General features: G+C 41.7%; 1 protein-coding gene across 1 annotated transcript in view; it reads right to left on the bottom strand.

Annotated features, from left to right (window-relative positions):
• The window catches only part of MRTFA (myocardin related transcription factor A), a 95,076-nt gene extending 80,365 nt beyond the window's left edge, over positions 1–14,711 (bottom strand). Inside the window, 2 exon segments of the mRNA XM_050323342.1 lie at positions 6,782–6,845; positions 14,651–14,711. Coding sequence (XP_050179299.1) covers positions 6,782–6,845; positions 14,651–14,676 — 90 coding nt within the window. The 5' untranslated portion in view covers positions 14,677–14,711.
• Between the last annotated feature and the right edge of the window lie 4,826 nt (positions 14,712–19,537).

Below are 19,537 nucleotides of genomic sequence, written 5' to 3'. Positions count from 1 at the left end.
GCCTGCCTTCTCTTTCCTCCACATCATCTCCCATTTCAGGCCACAACAAGAATCTGCAATGACACACTAAAAAACAAGAAGAAAACTGACCCAGGTGTAAAAGCTAGTCTTGTGTTTTACAATGCTGCTAAATCAGGTTCCTGGTGTAGTTTGCCCTGCAGCATCACCAACACTTGTGCCAGCACTTCACAAGGGAGAGAACCAGCTTATACCACTATTACATACAAACATCCAGCCTCTACCTAAAGGAAAGAGAACTCTTTTTCAGATCAATGCCAAGTGTTAGTATGTAACATATTCCCACATTAAAAAAAAAAAAAAAAGGCATCCAGTTCTCAAGACTACAATAAAAGCTATAATTGGATGCGCTTGATTTTAATGTTTTCAATTAAAAGCATGAGAGCACAGAGGCATTTGAAAGATGCTTTGAGGATTTATAATCATTCATGCTGCAATATTTGGAAGTCCTGTCAAAGACATGGAATCCTTGTCTGCAACCAACATAAGGCTGTTTCTAGACTTCCCAGGCAGTTATACCACTCTATAACTGTCACTGTAAAATGATCAATCAGTTAGTTACACACATTAATATTTAGAACCTTATTAAAATTTTACAGTGTTTGTTTTCTTGTCATTTCCGAACAGACTAGAAACTTTCCCATAAAGAAATGTACCATACCATGATCTTTAAGTGAGTCATCCAGAAGCTGATGGACAGTATTAAGAGCAAGTATTTCTTATCCCCAATAAGGGCTTCAGGGTGAGTACCCTCAAGGACTTGTATCTGTTGCCTAACCAGGCAAAAGCTTTCTATCATGGCATTTTTCTACTTTTGGGCCAGTTGCTTCTGTGACAAGAGTGGCTGTGATACCACAGATGTTCTACAGCAGCACCACCAGTTTAACCAACCCTTAAATCCTCCACTGTCCAGCTGCTCATTTCAATCCCTACACTGACACTTCTTCAACTGGGGAATCTATTTAGTTGAAAACCAGCCATTTCTTCCTGAGTATTCAACAAAATCAGTTCCCAGTCTATTGCCAACTACACAGATAGCTGTGTTGGATACATTAAACCATCTTCAACCTTCAGATGACTGCTATCAAAGGTAGCCATTCTGATTTCTTTTTTCACTTCCTTGTGCCTTACAGTCCCTCATGATAGCCAAGTTTTTGTGTGCCTGGGTGGCAAGCCAAATCAGCAGCAGATGCAGACTAAAACTAGTAGTTTGTGTGTGTGGCCAGGTCAAATTTAACACAGATCAGTTCCTTGATCTGGTTCAGCTTGTGCTGGTTGACAGGCGGTGAGGAATGAGCAGGCTGGACTGCTCCTTCTGTTGGCAATGCCAGTTTAGTGTCTAACCAGAGGATGTGGTTGTATGATACAGCTAAGTTGGCCTAAGCTCCTGCCAAAAGGGCGATCTTGGATGCATGCCTTTTTTGCTTCCCTGTGCCAACAGTGGTGCTTGTCTGCCCTTATGACGGGATGATTAATGGAGCTAAAATGACAGGAAACTAATCCTAATCCCTTTTTCCCCTTCCCAGTTTTCTTTTCACTAGCTTACTGTTGGTCAGACAGGTCTCCATACTGCGTATGTCTGTCTACTTTGTTTCCCTTTCACCTCCCGGGGCTTGAGCTGTCCTTCAGTGTTTCTGGATGAGCAGCTTTAAGAGAAATTTCTATAAGTAATTTTATCGTATGATAAATGCAAAGTAGAATACCTTTTTCACCAGCAAGTAAGCTAGTCAGGTTTACTGTGTGTTTACTGTGATACTGTGCTGCAATGGCAAGAGGATGCACTTAAAAAAAAGCTTCCGAGCAGTTTAATCTTTGTAGTTTGCAAGTTTGATAAAGATAATATTTTTATAAAAATTCTTAATGGCCGTGGTTCTTAATTTTGTAACTTCTGCAAAACTGACTCTGCTTTGTTTCTCTGTCTTAAACTGAAGTGTCTTGAATGCCTTCAGAACTCAGAAATGGATAATGATTATTTATATATTTACGAGTACTGTCTATTGTTTCTTTTAAGCAGTCCCATCTTCCCCCTCGTGTCACGGTTCCTTCTTGTATTGTTGTGACAGTGGGTTTGTGCTTTATAGCAACACAATTTGAGCACTCCTGGCTCCTGAGAGCATGCTGTTGCCCCTGAGTGATTTTGGCAATATTCACATACTCATGGCATAATCAAGATCTCAACAGTCAGTATTCAAATGAATCAAAGAACAGTACTACCTTCCCTAACATGAAACCTCAATAATCAGAGCAAAACATATAAGAATTTACACTTTAAAATTAAAACATAAAGGAATTTTAAAATAAGTAAGTAAAAATCAGAGAAGCACGGGGGGAGAAGCAGGAGGAAAGCACAATTCCCAGATCAAGAAAGGACACCTCTCTAAACAGCTTTCTCTTGTTTGCATTTTAGGGCTGAGTTGCCAGGGCAATAGTAATTTCCTACTGATTTAAGAATTGCTAAGCAACCTCCAGCACCTAATAGCAACAGCATGTGTGTGCAGCTGGGCTATTTTGAGAAGACAGGGGGTTTTTTTATATTTTAAACTCAAGAGCAGCGTTCTGTTAAATGACTATGCCAGCTGAGATCATTCAGCCAAGAGAAGAGGCAATCTTGGGGCAAAGAGGCTTTAAGTGGACAAATCTTTGAAATGAGTGAGAAGAGAATGCCATGACACACCCAAAGGCAACTCTGTCCACCACACCATCACAAATCAAAATAATAACCCAAGAGAAGTGAAGTTTTCAGCAGCTGGAAGAGAAGCATCACATTAGCTCAAGAAGCTATAACAATCATAGTGAGAGATATTCCTTTTATCTTTAGATATCAAAGAAAATCACCAAAAGGAAGACCTCCAAACTTGTATTAAAAATTATTTCATTTCCTGGCAGTCAGCTTAACTCAGGCATGCAACTGTTGGCAGAATTATTTCTCCACTTAACTCAGAGTTAACATAAAGTATATATAATACAGTAAGCAACAAGGCTTACTTATATAATACAGTAAGCTACATCACAGACTGTACCCTGGAGGGGGTACAGCCTTGAGAACTCGTTCCTGAGGAACGAAGTTAAGAAACCAAACTATGCAGACCACTAAAGAGATACCTTCTTAGATCATGGAATTTTATTTTAACACACACATTCCACATGCATTTATCTTCTGCAAAATGAACCTGCCATCAGCTCCCTTCACTTTCACAGTAATTGGGGGCAGGAGGAGGCAAAAGCAGACAAAAATTAACCAAATTCTTTCTGGATTAGAACTTGTGATTTGGAGATGTAAGCTGTCCATTTCACCATAATCACAAGCCACTACTCTACAAAGATTGTATCATAAAGGCAAAGACTGCAACACATGTGAACAAAGATGCTGGTAAAACTTAAATGAGCACAACTTTATCTGAGCTAAAGAATCTGAATCTGTACGTGTACTGTGCCAGTAACACTACAGTAAGAGAGGATATCTTTGAATCATCATTGTGTTTCTCTGCTACCACCTTCAGCAAATCTATCAGCACAAGAGTCACAACATGCTTGGGTCAGCAAGAAAATGGCAAGCAATATTATCAGACAAAAGGCATGAACAGCTGTATAGAGATGTGACGACTTGAGGGAGAAAAGATGCATATCTAGTGCAAAGCAATCAACTCCATAATTTGTGCTGTAGACAAACACAGCCTTGCACATGATTTTAATAACCACTCATCAAGAATGGTATTTCTTAAGTCCTAAGTATTTCCTTCATAAAATATATTTGTTTCACTCAGTCCCGCAGTGATAGAAAACCTTCAAGAGGTCTTGAAAAATCATAGTTAAACATTCATTTCTTAAAGCCACAAATAGGCTGAGAAATGTAGCTTGCCATTCCAGATATTTCTAAGAAATACTTTTCATGCTTCAATACGTATTTGGAGGAACTTTGTGGCTTTCAAGCTCATGACCTCTGAGCGCACGGAAGAACCGATAACACCAAAGCCAGTTTTGAGATTCACAGTGATATTTATAATAAACAATCCTTGCTGAAAAAAAAGAATGAACTCTCCACTAATTTCTGAAGTTCTTATTTAAGCTCAAAGCATGAATGAGGAAGACATTCTTCTAATTTCAGAGGATGCTGAGCCTTAAACTGGTGAAGTACTTAACAGACACCTAATTCTATCATACCTCTTAGTCCTGAATGAACGATCCAGTTTGTGAGACTAAAGATGATGGCTACTGAAGAAACAACAATTTCTGCTGAAGTTCAAAGAACAAAAGAGACCAAAAAAGATATGATGTTCAGGTGTCACGTGTCAATAGGTATACCAGTATATTTTAAGCCTTGGCCATGATATAGCTCAACATCCTAATTAAAAGAGGAATCCAGCCTTCTGCTACCAAGCTGTTGGTTCCTGCAGCTTCCCTTTTGTCTGATCTAATGATTGTGCACCCACAGGGTGACTCAGGTCAGCCGAACCAGCAGACGATTCACTCTGCAAAAGATTAGAAACCATTTTTTCCAGGATCAGTCAGTTAGCTGGAGGTGCCCTGGGGCTGCACAATCACAAGCTCTGATGCAAAGGAAGAAGCAGGAGCACACAGCTGTGCAGAGGTTTGACCAGCCTTTGCAACAGCAGCACGCTGAAAGATCAACTTAACTGTAATGTCAAAGAGCACACTTAAACATCTAGCAGTGGTGCCAACTTAAGCAGCCTGCTCCACATTCCCACTCTCATACCTTCCTCATTGTGAAACCAACATAAATCTTACAGAGACAACATGTACTAGACCAGATGAAAAATAATCTAGGAGAAAACACTTCTTTCCAGGAGCATGTGTTCCCCAGAGTGGCTCACCATGGCCACAAAAACAGCTATGCCAGCAAAACAGAGGGAGCCGAGAAAGGGAGCAAGCTGTTTGAGCCTGCACTGCTGCCAAAGAAACCCATGATGAACTGCAGTGTGTTTAGAACAGGATTGCCTGTTTTCTACCACGTTCTGACTGACTTCCTTGCAACTGCTGTCTGATGCATCTTTTAAGATTTCCTTCATGTCGGAGGCAAAGCATTCCTTCCCACCCCATAGGGGCAACTAGTGGAAGCAATGGATTCAGCCAATAGCAAAGGCATGTGGCAACAGATGCCAACAGCCAATGGAAACAGGGAGGCTGCAGCAAACTAGAAAAGGGAATGCTGAAAATCTGCAGCCAGGTGTGAGCTATGACTTGGAAATTCATGGCTGAGAAAGTATGAAGAAACTCTTGCTGAATGTGAATTTAGAATAGATTGGGATGAGACAGACATCAAACAAGAGAAGTGTCAAAATAAGACCTCGAAAGAAACAATACACTTTCAGACACAGAAGATTTGGAATTTGGGACAAGAACTGGATGACCTAGGACTTAATAAAGTGGTGATTTGAGCAAGAAAGGAAAGACAGCTCAGGGATCAAATCTAGATTAAAGGAAAATAAATTTTTTAAAGGAAAAAAAAAGTTAAAACAAGATAAAGTAGTTAAATTTCAGTCAGTTCAGTTCCTGGCACAAGCATTCATGTCAGCACAAAGTAGCAGGCAAAACTGCAGAACTTATAGAATCTTAAGGATTTTATGGCAATGCTTTTTGGCAACTTACTTTAGTGTGCCTGAAGAAGTAGTTTTACTTTTTAACTAATTCAATCTGATCCTAGGCTGTGACTGAGAGTGTAGGTCCACACTGTATCACCTCACCTCTGTTTGAAATTCTCACCTTCTCTCCTTCAAGTAGTGACTGCAGCCACAGAGCAAGTCAATTCAGCTTGCTCTTCTGATGGAAAGCTACACCTCGGAACATGCTTGTTTTCCCACTGTGCTAGCAATCTGAACCCTGCAACCACAGATTTGTTAGATCTCATTAAAAAGGCAAACAAAAACCTAAACAAACAAAATCCCAAACAAACAAACAAACAAACTGAGGAGTAAGGCTCATTGATAAATGACAGCTTTCAATTACCTCAAGTACAGTGTGAAACCAAAGCCTGAAAAAGAGTCTGCAAGAAGTTTTCTGACCCCAGTCACATTCTTTAGTCATGACTATGAAACTGTCTACAGAAATTAAACCAATCTGAATTGATTTTGTCTCTCCTCCCCATCAACAGACACTGGGTGTGGAATTCAAATTTCTTTGCGTTTATTGGCACATTCTACTACCCAGCATGACACCCAGTAAGTGGAAAGCCCAGCAATTGAGACTGAGTTACTAGATGCTCTGTTCCCTTTTTCCCCTACAAGAACCGACTTTCTATCCTTGGATCTCCCCCTCCTCAAAAATCAGTAAGATTTTTCTTCAGCGATTCACAGAGAAGCACATATCAATATTACTGTCCTGCTTAAGTCAACCAGCTTATTGAAATGAAGTAGCAAGTACTCAAGGGGTGCTCTCTGACATGTAAATCTAATGAATATGGGTAAAGAACATGGTGGAGGGGTGCAGGAATTGGAACAGTTGCTGTTCTTTGCCAGTTCAAAGAATAGCAAATTCAACCTTCACTGTTTCGTTCTTTAAAACAACAAGTCTTACTAATTGCTCAGCAGCATTGAAAAATGGACAAGTGTGCTATTTATGCTATTAACACTATAAAGTCCTTGCTGCAGAGCTGTTACACTTGACACTAATGCGAATTCAAAATATTTAAATATTTTATCTCGAAACAATACTATCCCTCACGTTTAGTGACCACAAGCAATTTTCAATTCAGCACATAAGAACGAAAGGAGCAGACTAAAGACAGCCAAAAGAACTCAACACACACCTTACTCACAGTTCCCACGGACAGACCCAGCTCACTTCCATGCCAGCAGCTCTCTCCCCCGTCACTGAAAGAGAAAACAGGACAAATACTCAGATATTTAAAAACAAACAACCAAACAAAACCACACACAGCCCATTTTCTGCTTTAAGAGTAAGGAGTAAAGTTCTTTACCTAGGATTCTTTTTACATAGAATCTTTAACTCATTTGGCACACGCAACAGAAGTTGGACTGAAACACCATCAAGACTTCCACACTTGCAGACACATACCCATGCTATTTACAGAGCAGAACTTTTACTTTAGGACAGCTGGCTTGTCAGTTCTGAAGAACGCAGTGTTTGAGATCTACTAAGGCAAAATATTCACCAAATGATGCACTCAATTTTCTTGTCCCTGTACTGAAATCATCCTTAAACACTGGATGGTAGAAGCTGTAGCCTGTTATGACTAGTTTATTACATCCATCCAAACAAAAACAGGGAAAAGTTAAAAAGTACATTTCAGAGATTTGTCAAGACTGCAACGAGAATTCCATTTTTTGTGGGGGTGAGGGCCCAGGATAACCTTCCTGTGCACCTTAAAAACTCCTAAACTTACTGAAGTAACACAATACAGCTCGAACAGGTGAGCATAGCAGTACTTGACTAGAAAATAATTACTTCAGAGGCTCTGGAAGACTGTTGTCTCAAATGGCAGAGGTCAGAAGTTGGTTTGCAGCTGCCATACTTTCACTCCTATTTCCTTAGCCACCTTTAAAAAAACACAAATCATCATAGGAAGGTTTTAACATGAACTTTCCATTCCATTTCCTCCTCCAAGCTCTTCAGACTCCAGGGCTTCCTAGACACCAGAAGTACAGAACTGCAGTTGAGATGCCAGGATATTCGGTCAATAAGATCAAATCAAAAAAAACAGGCACCTCCCCAAATACAAACTTCAGACCGGATGGACTTTGGACACATAGTTCCAATAAAAAGTAAAAAAAATAGAATGATCTATCTACTACTTCAGCGTCAGAAGGAATAAGACCAATTAGACTGATTAGTCTCGATGCTTGGATAGTTGGCATGTCACAAAATGTGAAAGTTTTCTGACCCCCACCCAACAAATGAAAGAAGGCCACTGTTTAGCAGCAGCTACAGTAATGAATTGCACATCTACGAGGTCGACTCTCCAGTTAAAAATTTGAAGATGCAATCTACAATACAAATACAGATTTAAAAAAAGAAGTGACACTACTACTTTAGAGGCTTCCCTTACACAGAATGTTTCTATTTTTCTTGGAATAAAATGTGTCAGCACGCATTAATCATGGCCCTATCACAGAATCAAGAAGTCATTCTGCCACCTCTTACAGTATTTGTCATCAAGTCAATATTTAGAATTACTTACAACCACTTAATTAATTTAACGTGATAATCCGTAACAAGCAATTACTTTTCTTTAATAAATAGCCAAACTGATACAACTGAAAACATGATAATGATGCAAGGCTATAAAACCAAGTATATATTTAAAATGTACTTTTTACAGAATTCCAGATACTAGATTTCCTAAAAGTCAAGGCAAAAAGGCCTCAGAAAGTCAAGGAAAGTCTTTCACAAAGATGTAAACGCTGTTAAGAGTTTGCTATTCCAACATGATGAACAAAGTACCTGACATAATTTGGTAAAATAATTTTGCTGGAGTATTCTGACAGCATTAAGCACATAACATCAAAATTCAGGTATGGAGTGCTTGGTTGTGATGGTGTTGGTTGGTTAAATCAGAAATTACAAATGAGTGATATTTACCCATATATGACATCTTTAGTGCAAGGTTTTTTTATCATTTGGGTTTGAGTGGTATTTTTTTTTTAATTTAGTGTTTGTTGATTGCTTTGGGGTTTGGGTTTTTTTGAGACTCGGGTACCACTGAAACCGCTTTTCACACACGAAAGCGTGGAAAAGTTAGAGATGTGTTTCATTTGAAGATTTCTGCTGGCCAATTCCTAATTTCCAGTGATCCTGGTTCATTGAATATCATCGTCCAATTTTAGATTAGAACAGCACTGATAAAGCTGGACAAACATCAGGCTGCTGCATTTAATTTCCAGCACTTATGATCCACGTTCTCCTGAATCTCATTTGAATCCAGACAGCTCCCACACTGAGTCTTTTCTTGATCAGCCTGTCCTACCACTTAGTACAGGGCTCCTGCTAATCTTTTACAGAAGTGAAACCCCAGAACCAACCAAAATAACCTCTGTGTTTTCTTCAGCAAGTTTTTTTCTGGAAAACTTTAAACTGCTAAATATTCCAGCTCCAAAGAATGTGTCAGGCTATCCCTACTCAGTTGGGAGGGTGAGGTAGAAGGGGAAGAATCTCTCTGTACACCCCCAGTTCTACATCCCTTTCAGGGCATTTGTAATCAACAACCAACCACCAGGCCGGACAGACACCCCACCTGGCACAATACGGGACACACATGCACTCAGTGATTTTGGCATCTTTGCAAAAAATTATCACTATCCTTGTGAAAAAGAACTTGTGTGCGTGTGTGTGTGTGTGTGTGTGTGTACATGCAAGCACACACTCAGAAAACAGGACAAATTATTGCAATAACTTCCCTGCCCCAGTTTATTTACTTCTCCTGACTTTCCAGCACTTCCCTCAGCCTTCTCAGGAATCCAGATATCCTTGTTCTCCCATGCAAAATGCATACTCCAGGACACCAAACATTTATCTTTCTTTCTCTAAGAACTAAAGTTTTATTCCAGATACTCTGGCCAATAAAAGGTCAATTTTAAAACTTTCAGTCCTATTTGTCCTTGAAGCTCCTGCTCAATCAGAGGTGGATAAAATATTGCACCTTGAGATTTACTCCTTGCCATCTGAACCCCAAGCAGGAGACAAACTGGCTTGCAATAGGCACGGACAGCCATCAACTTTTTTCTAATATGTGTGTGCCATTAAACTAAGAGATGCTGCAGGTATAATATATTCCTATCATTATCCTTATTCACTCACTTCATGGAATTTCAATCCAGCTTGAAGACAGAACACAGAAACACAGACACACCCTGCCTTCAAAAACAACAAATCAAACTTCACAAAAATTCAGCAGAACAGCCTTACAACTCTAATGAAAGACAAGCTCTTTACTGCTCCTCCTATACTGCAGCGAGCGAGCAAAGATTAATCTGATAACTGAAACATTTTCTGGCAAAATTCCACAGTTAAACTGCTTTTATTATTCTTTGCTCATAGCACAATCAAAACATTCCTCCAACACTTTTTTCCTCTCACTATACAGTCAATGCAGGCAAAACTCTACTGTCCTAGATTTTCTGAAGAAAAACTAGTGTCATCTCTAAGAAATGCAGAAGTCTCATCTTGCTGATAAACTTCTCCATCCAATGGAAATGTTTATATGTCAGTGTTTACGTGTTCAAGCCAAATGGCTGCTATTCCGGTGATTACAATGGCTCATTGCCTTCACTGGTGACTTGGAGCTTGAGCGTGTCTGAACGACGCAGAAACTCACTGACAGGATTCACGAGTCTGATCTGAACATGGCAATGCAGAACTCATATCACATCCTTCCTACACCCATCCTGCCTCTCAGGTGGAGGTTTTGAAAAGATTCAGACTCCAAGTGATCTGTTCCTGTAAAGCATGCCCAATAGGACATATGAGAGAGAATTCAGAGAGCTATATTAGGGCTAACATTAACTTGGCCCTACCAATCACTCTAAGAAAACTCTCATCCAGGTTTGGGTCCATCTTACACAGTGGAATAGAAATTAAGTTACAATGCAGACTGTAATCACGTTATGTTGCAAAACTTCCTATATTGCTATAAAGATCACTAAAGAGGGCAAAAGTAGTAATAATTTTTAAAAAAGAAATCATTCAAGTAGAGTCTTTCAATGTTTTTTTCCAAAAGTTTCTTCCTGAAGGAGGAAAAGCTTCCCTGTAATTGGCAGTAAGTGAATCTTGTCTCATCTTTGCTCAGAGCTGTACCTTCACACACATAATCAGTTGCAGGAAGAATGAGTTCATCATAACAGGGGTATGGCTGTGTGTAAAGGATGATCTCATTTGAGTAATTCCAAAGAGGGTGCTGAACGTATGGATCAGTCGTGCAGTGAAGACACATCCTCAGTGCTCCACTAAACCACAGAAAGGGTAGAACTCAAGGAACCACACCCCCTCTCCCTAGTGTGGCCAGAAGTAATCGTAATTGCCATATATTACAGGAAGCATTAATTTGAGGTTGAAACAATCTGTGATGTAGACTGTCCCAAACCAAAATTAATTTCACAAAACTAGACATATCATTTCAGGCTCCTGTTCCCCTAACACGAAGATGACGTGTAGTCAGCACATTTATTTGCCTCACTGAAGATGACAAAATAGGCAAATTTCTGCACTGCCTTATGTCGGGGGCCCCTGCATTGTGGTACATACACATTTCAATATGCACCCATAGCAAGCAGAGCCAGTGGCAGCACCAGCAGTTCCTGACCGTGTCCAGGGGAAAAATTTTATTTCAGTGCCACAAAGGCAGCCCCCAACGATCAACTCTTAACAAATAACGTGCTGGCACATGCAGCAGCAGCTACCACGCTTCCTCTGCTGTGCTCCACAAAAACCCTGCTTTTCTGGATCAGCAGGGCCCAAACAAACTGAAATAGGGAGCACAAGTTAATTAAGAAGGGTAAGCAGAAGCAGTCAACAAGCTAGTTTGTGGTAGGAGAGCAAAAGCAGATGGATGGCATGAGGTTACGGTGCAAAAGAAATCCCCAAATAAAAGCTCAGCCTTTAGCTTTCAAGACTTAGAAAGACTTGTGACTGTGTTAAATTTCACTTTCTTATGCAGATGTTATCAATATGGCCATGTGCCTCAATCCAAAATATTTCTTCACACAAGAATAATGATGCTGCGCACACACACAAGAAAATGGGGAAGGGAGGGGGAAAGGAATGCTGCACAAACTAAATTCATTAATCCAATTTCTGAAATATAAACTAATCTATTTTAAACAATTATAGTACCTTGCTAGTGACAAACTCTAAAATTTATCTGGGTGGAAAATAATTGCCTTTTATAAGAAATAGGAAAGGATCAAAGAAAGGCAGATACTGTTAACAGTAGTTTCTTCACATCTGAAAGCAGATTATCGGATGATGGCAGATTCCTGTATCTTTTTGCTTGTTCTCCACCAGGACAACCTACACTTAAAAGTGTGAAGGTACTAACTGATCAGTATGGCATACCTAAGACTGGTAATGAAAACTGTCCTCACCCCAATGCCATTCATTTCCCCCAAAGAAGCCACTTACCCATGTTTGCACTCCATAAGGCACTCAAAGGATGGAAGGAAAAACATACACATTAACCACACACAGGTGTCCCTGAAGAACTGAACCGAGTATTGACAAAGAAATGAGTTTCTGAGTTTACACAAACTCATCCATTTCATCTGACACATACGTATAAAAGAATCCCAGGAAAAGTTTTAAACTATGGTTCCCTTTAGCTGTAGCTCTTACTAATCCGCTTCTGCTCTCCCTCCACTGTAGCTACACATTCCTTCAGCCTTCCCCCATCTTTTATTTGGGGGTCTGAGAGGGAGAGGAACAGAACAAGCCCAGTATGCAGCCCCACAGACACACCATCACTACTGAGGTGACAGCACATGGTGGGGAGGGAAAAAAAAAAAAGGCAGATGGGAATATGAACTGTTTAAGACAGCCCCACCACTAAAAGAAATGTCTGTGTAACCACATCCTCTGTTTGCAGTCTCAGTTCAGCAATATGTCCAACAGGAAATAATTAGGTTTGGCTTTCCCAGAGTAGGTGTTTGACAGTTTGAGACCACTGAACAGTTGCCTTTTCTGCTTCCTCTCCAACAGTTTCTCAGGAAAAGACATTGACCCTCAGGACACAGCTGATAAAAAAAAAAAATCTTTAAAGGAAGAACCTTGTGTAACTATAATAAGATTTGCTAATTGTTACCTCTTTCTACATGGAAGAAATCAACTGTAAGAAATCTTCAAAAGGGATCTTAATCACAATACTGAGTTATCAGTAAGTAACCAGACATTGAGACAGATGAATTGTATTATCTACAACACAGGAAGGACAGTTGAGTATAGAGAGTAAAGACAAAAAACTCGGAGTTGCTATAAATTGTGTTTTTGAAGTAAAAAGCACATATGGAGATACCCTGCACATTCCAAATGCAAGCAATAATTAATCTCGTGATAATGTTTTGACACATCCTAAGAATTTATCTTTCTGCTCTAACATCCAAACCTTTTTGGTCCTGATCCTCCTCTCTATGTAGCACAGTTGCCTTCTTCCCCACTAAATACCATACAGTAATGCAATCATGGCTCAACAGTGAAGGAATTCCAGTATGGCTTTTTATTATTATTATTAAATAATTATTAATTTGATCACCTGAATGTACATTTCAACTGGAAGTAGCAGGATAATATGTGAAATATGCTGCTGCTTTACCATACCAGTAGAAGTCAGAGTTAAAAAAAGAAAAAAACCAACACTCACAAGCAAGTACTCCTCCTCAAACCTAAGGGTTTCCCATTATTTAAAATTCAAGAGGAGGAAAAATTAAAGACTGCTTTCGGGAAAATGCCATATTCTTTTAGTCTTACGTCAAAATGTCTTCTGTACTCTCTTTCTTTGCATTTTATTTCATGATCTGCTTGTTGCCTCAGGATTTGGGAGCCTTCTCCCACATGATGATGAGAGTGGATGGCCTTAATTAAATAGAAATTAAAGCTGTTTCCACAACTGCTGGAACCAGCAAACACAGCACTGCTTACATTTTGTACAGAACAACATGATGCTCAAGAAACTATAACTGGCAATATTTCACTCTTTTCCTGAAATCACATTTGGTATCTAAATTATAAGAGAGGAAAGAATGGAAAACACTCAATAAGTTAATATTTATTAATTAAGAAGGGCAAATTCACCTACTTGTGAAAAGCTTATGGCATTTGCTTTCAGCCCTGAGTCTCTTTCTCCCTTCAGCAGAAAGCATGAATCTAAAAAACGGGAGTTCACAATCAGCTTCAAATCACACACTTGTTTCAAATTCTATTATTAGATTCTATTTAATCAGAACTATTAGATCACTCACTGCAGCAAATGGGAACAAATGGGTGTCCCTCTCATTTCATATTCAGTAACGATTGAAGTATTTTTGGAAATACTTATGAAGATCTAAAGGCATTACACTTTAAGTTCTACAATATGGATTTTAACAGTGTTTTTACAAAAGCCTGCCGAGGGCTCTGTGCAAGCAAAAGGTATATTTTGAAATCAGTGCCCAAAGCTTACGTGTATACATACTTGAAAGTAAAACCAACACACAATTAGAAAACACAATTTCAATAAGTCAGCTATGCCATGGCTAACCAGCCCTGATATCAAATGCAAATGTGACATAATGTTGAGATATACTCATTCAGCCCAGAATAGCTACATTTTATATTTTCCAAATATTCCAAGCTGTTTCTTCAGATCCTAACACAAAAAAAGCACATTTTGGTTGTCATGATCCAGAAAAGAGACTATAGACTCAAACAGAAACATTTTTAATGTCTTCAAAATGTAATTCCTGTGGATGGTAGACTAAGATGCAGTTTCACAGGAGAGGCCCGGAGACTGTCTGGACAAACAATACCAGAAAGGAACTGCTCTAAAGCAGCAGCAAACCTGAAACCCCTTACTCAGCCCACTCACGGTTCATCTTGTAAAACAGCACCATACAGAACCCTGTGAAGCACAAAGTTTGCACGATGCAGTTTAAAGGTACACAGATCCAGGTCTCAGGAGGGCAATTCCACTTACACACATGGAACTCGGTGAGCTTTCATCCGGGATCGCAGAGTATGACAAATTACGGTCCTCTTTGACACAAGATTTTACAGTCACGGAGAGGGTGACAGACGGCTGGGACACGGGGATGTTACCTCAAATATGCACCCAGCCATAGCACGGACAAGCGTATTTCCAGTGGGGAAAGCCACCGCCGCTCCCGAGAGCCCGGTGGGGGCGGCAGGAGGCGGCTGCTGCCCGAGCCCTCGGGGACTCCTGTCAGCACTGCCCGGCCCGAAACGTCGGGAAGAAACCCCCACCGCCGACCCAGGGAACGCGGGGCGCCCGGGAGCCCCCTGAGGGGTGCGGGCGGGCAGGGGGGCCGAGCGCGCCCCGGGCAGCGCCGGCAGAGCGGGGGGGGCTCCGAAGGGGGCGCAGCCGCCCCGCGCCCGGGGGAGTGGCCGTGCCCCGGCCAGGGGAGGCCCCTCGAGGCGGGCCCGCGCCACCCCCACCCTCTCCGTATCAGCGGCGGCCGCCGAGGCCGCCCCGCGGGTCCCGGCCGGGGCGCAGCCCCGCTCTCACCTGGTCACGGCTCCATCTCGCCCGAGCCCGCCCGCGCCCGGCCCCGCCGAGAGGCGCCGCCCCCGCTCCCGCAGCGCGGCCGCGCCACCGCCGGCCGGCGCCTCGCAACCGCGGAAGGGCCCGCCCCGCGCCGCCCCCGCCAATCAGCGCGGAGAGAGGCAGGTGAGCGGCACGGGAGCCGGCCAATGGGCTGAGAGCACCTGGGGAAGCTAACGGGTGCGAGGGGCGGGGCGGGGCGGGCGCCGCCTGACTGACGGGGCGAGTAGCCAATGGCAAAGCAGAGATTAGGTCATCGAGGGAGGGGCGGGGAGGGGCGGGGCCTTGACCTCGGCTTAAAGGGGCAGCGCTGGCCGTGAGGACGTTGTGGGGGAGTTGGTGTTGGTTTGTTGGGGTCAAAACCGTGAAACATTCCGGCGCATGATGTTAATTCTGGGATGTTTAGGCTTAATGACAAGTCAAGAATATTTGCCTTCCTTTATCCTGTGTTTTCTCCCAGTGCTCTCCACCCCAAATCCTTGGGATGGGAGTGGAGGGTCCCCAGCACAGGCTGGATCTTACATGCTGGAAATTAAATGCACCAGCGCGGCGATTGTCCAGCTTTACCAGTGCTGTTGTAACCTTGAGTTGGGAGATAATATTCAGTGAACCAAGATCGCTGGAAATTAGGGATTGGCCAACAGAAATCTTCAAATGAAATGTATCCCTAACTTTTCCGCGCTTTCATGTGTGTAAAGTGGCTTCAGGAGTAACCAAGTCTCAGAAAAAAACATCCCAGAGCAACCAACAATGGAGGCCGTGCTGCCACCACTGCCCGACCTGTGACTGAATTGTAGGTGTCAGCTGCCCCTTCAAGCGCCTGGCTGGGTGGTCTGGGCCTTCTCTTGCAGAAACACAATGTTTCTTGATGTAGTACAAAGCCAGGAAAATAAATGGTGCAAGTGGGTGAAATGCCCATAGTGAAAACTTCGGTTAACGGAGGTGGGATTGTGGAGAAAGTAGAGGAATGATGCCATCCCTGAAGAGCAGGGCAGAGGACCATAGTTAGACCGTTATAATATCGTTATAAATAGTTGGTGCACTTTACCTGCAATGCTGTTCTCGCCCCTGCTTACTGTATCTCAAAATGACGTTGAGTCATGACAGAGACTATAGGAACGCTCAGAGAAGGATTGTCTCACACAGTGAAGCTGAAAAATTTAGGATCACCTTTCAAAACAAAGGAAAGGGCACATGAGCGAGGTATACAATAACAAATGGTATAAAGAAGGCGTCATTGGCCTTTCCTTATTCTCTCATATAGTCAAAGAACTAGAGGACATGATATAACTGCAAAGCAATGTATGTGAAGTAGTTAGGAAAAAATGTTCGTGCCATGTACAATTAATCTATGAAATTCACGATAAGAAGCTTGATGATACAACTTATGTTAAGAAGAACCAAATACTTAGCCAGTTACTGCCAGTCAGCCACTATTTTGCCCTAGTTTCCAATGTTGACATTTACAGCTCTTTGCTTTTCATTCCCAGAGATCCAGTTCAGCTTTGGCTGTGCACATAAATCTTTGAAGTAACATAACTCTTCTCCCTGCTGTTTGACAGGGTTAGCACTCCAGAGGTAGTTTAGTGGAAGAATAGAACAAAAAAACATTCCCATGTAGTTTTAGGTTTAATGACAAGTCAGGAATATTCACCTTCCTTTCTCCCATGTTTTCTAACAGCTCTTCAGGGATCTGAAAAAAATGCTCCAGGTGAATGAGAAAGCATGGATGTCTTCCAGCTCTACAATGTCGCCAATTTTAGCAACAATGGTGCATGGCTTATTCTTGAAATCATTTGCTTAGAAGACTTGTTAATAGATCTGTTTACAGAACAGGGGAGGACACATGATGTGTCCAAGGACATACCACAAACTGATGGCAAAGCTCACAGCTATGCCCATATTTCCAGTTCACAAGCTGGAGTCCTACTCACTGAGCTGTATCTTCCTCCAAACAGATGAACATTTAAGAGACAGAAGCATTTCTCTTCATATCCATATGTAGGTTTCAATGGTTTGCTAATATCTCTACCAATTTATAAACTCTACGTGTTACTGGTTGTTACTTGTTCTTCTAAGGTTTTCAAAGGTATTTACAGGCCTTGATAAATATACAGATGGGGAAAACAGAAAGATATAATTTCACTTGTCCATAAAAGCTTTCTGTCTTCACCAGGAACAGTGAAAAGTGAAGAACACATATTGCACGCAAGCTATGCTTTTTTGTTTTAATTTTGAAGGCCTTGTTATTTTCAGTAGCTTTCAATTTCCTTAAGACTCATAATGAATTAACTAAATTCACATTTTATTAAGAAATGCATAGGAACAGTCTGCCATATTGGTAAAGGCAGCAAATCAAGTATATTAAATTACTTCAATTTGATTTAACGTTAGATGAAAGTTTACACTGAACAAAGAATATGCCAGATATAACAGCATACAGCAGAATTCAATACAGTTACAGTGGGACTAATTCTAAGTGCAGTTCTGAACTCAACTGCATAATTTCAAAATCAAGTTACTTTTGGGTGCCTATCATGATGTCTTAGTTATCATTGACTTAGTATTATATTCAGTTTTGCATCTGGATTTCCTTTCTCTTTAAAGAAAAGCAATAAGAATGGGGGAAGAACATCTAACAAGAACAAAGGTAAAGGGAAACACTCCCTAAGAGTGTTTCTAAAGGTAAAGTTCTTAAAATGGCTCAGTGCTGTGCTTCACATTAAAGACTGGATGGCCTTCAGCCATCTAAAGATGACTCTGCTTAGAACCATAAGCTATTACAGAAACCTTAATGACCCAACAACTCAGAACATGCCTAATAGTGTTTATTGTCTTGGCATTAGGCTGATGGACAAATTATCTCCTGATGGAGAAAGAACCTGGTTGGCACAGATAATGGTTCCTGCTTAATTTTGGGGGGTGTAATGAATTCTGCTAACTAGGGTCCTGACAGATAGTACACATCCGAGCAGCTCAGCAAGATTCCAGGTTTCCCAAGGGTTTACACAGACCACAGCAGCAGATTCTCACGTGTGTGTGTGTGTCTGTGTGTGTGTCTGTGTGTGTCTGTCTACACACAAGAGAGTGTGCAGGGACTTTCCAGGTCTCTGGGGAAGCTCCTTCCAGAGGCACTTGGCCAAACAGGGGTGATTGCCAGCCCTGGGCTGAGGCAGAGCCTGTTCACCAGCTGCCATGGCCAGGCTCCTGCAAGACACTGACCTGGGTTTCAAGTGAAGCCACCTCTCCCGCAGCAGCCCTGGGAGCACTTGCATGTAGACGGATTCTGCTGGGCCATAATTGCCTCTATCAGGGCTGGCTGAGCTCTTCAGACCGAGCACTGTCAGTCACTTGATCGGCTCAGCTTCTGCGTTATGGCCTCGAGCCAGAGCCTACAATTCCCTCAGAGACTGCAGGGCAAAGGTTGAGGAGGGTGTGCCAGACAAGGATGGGAAGGGAAAGGAATAGGAGGGTGCAGGAGCGGATACTGGAGTTCAGGGGTGTGTTTGAACACACAGGAGGAGTAGCAGGCTGTAGACACCGAAGACATGGCTCCTAATGAAGAGCAGAGGGCAGTGAAGACCCCTTTCTGTGCGTGGTCCAGCTCTGAGCAGGCAGCTGCTGCAACTCACCAGGGTGCTACTGCAGTCTTGTTACGTTTGGAGTCCTTGTGAGAGCTTTAAAGGGAGTGGCTGACTTCGGGTTGCATTGTAAAACTAGGAGGAGATGGTGTGTTCTCAGCATTGTTTAATCAAGTCCTGACATGCAAGAATAAGAGATGACTGGAGAAAGTGTCTAATAAAATTCCTTGCCTTCAGAGAGGCCAGCTGCTTTCACTTTTTTAACTGAACCCTGTTGCTGACATGGTTTTTATTCTTATTTTCCATGTCCTGCACATCAGTGGCTGGTTTCTTTCCTATAATCCCTACAGTACAAGTGTCTCTTGAGAAAGGAGTTGAGTGAGGACACAAACATCTTATAGAGGTATTTCTATGACTGTTTGAAGTGTTAGAGACACTCATTTTCCTATCTTACCAAGGATAAGGATTTCCTGTTTTGAAATGGGTCAATAGTTTCAATTTGATAAACAATAACGTATTTCTATTAATCTAAGCTTTGCTGGGCAAGGAATCTACTTACCTATATGTCCTTCACAAGAAAAGAGGGTTTGCCTGCTCAGCTGCTCAAAGAGTGAGCAACATATAGGAAAAAGAGAGCAAAGGCAGCTGAAATCTTTTTTAAAAGCATGTCCTTTAGGCAAATATCAAGCACAAGAATTTCTGAATAAAAATTGTTTGCGGA

Source organism: Myiozetetes cayanensis, unplaced genomic scaffold (assembly GCF_022539395.1).
Source record: "Myiozetetes cayanensis isolate MyiCay16 unplaced genomic scaffold, myiCay2020 scf3, whole genome shotgun sequence".
NCBI classification, from domain to species: domain Eukaryota; kingdom Metazoa; phylum Chordata; class Aves; order Passeriformes; family Tyrannidae; genus Myiozetetes; species Myiozetetes cayanensis.
Note: the sequence above shows the minus strand (reverse complement) of the source record. Positions and strands in the feature narration are given on the sequence as shown.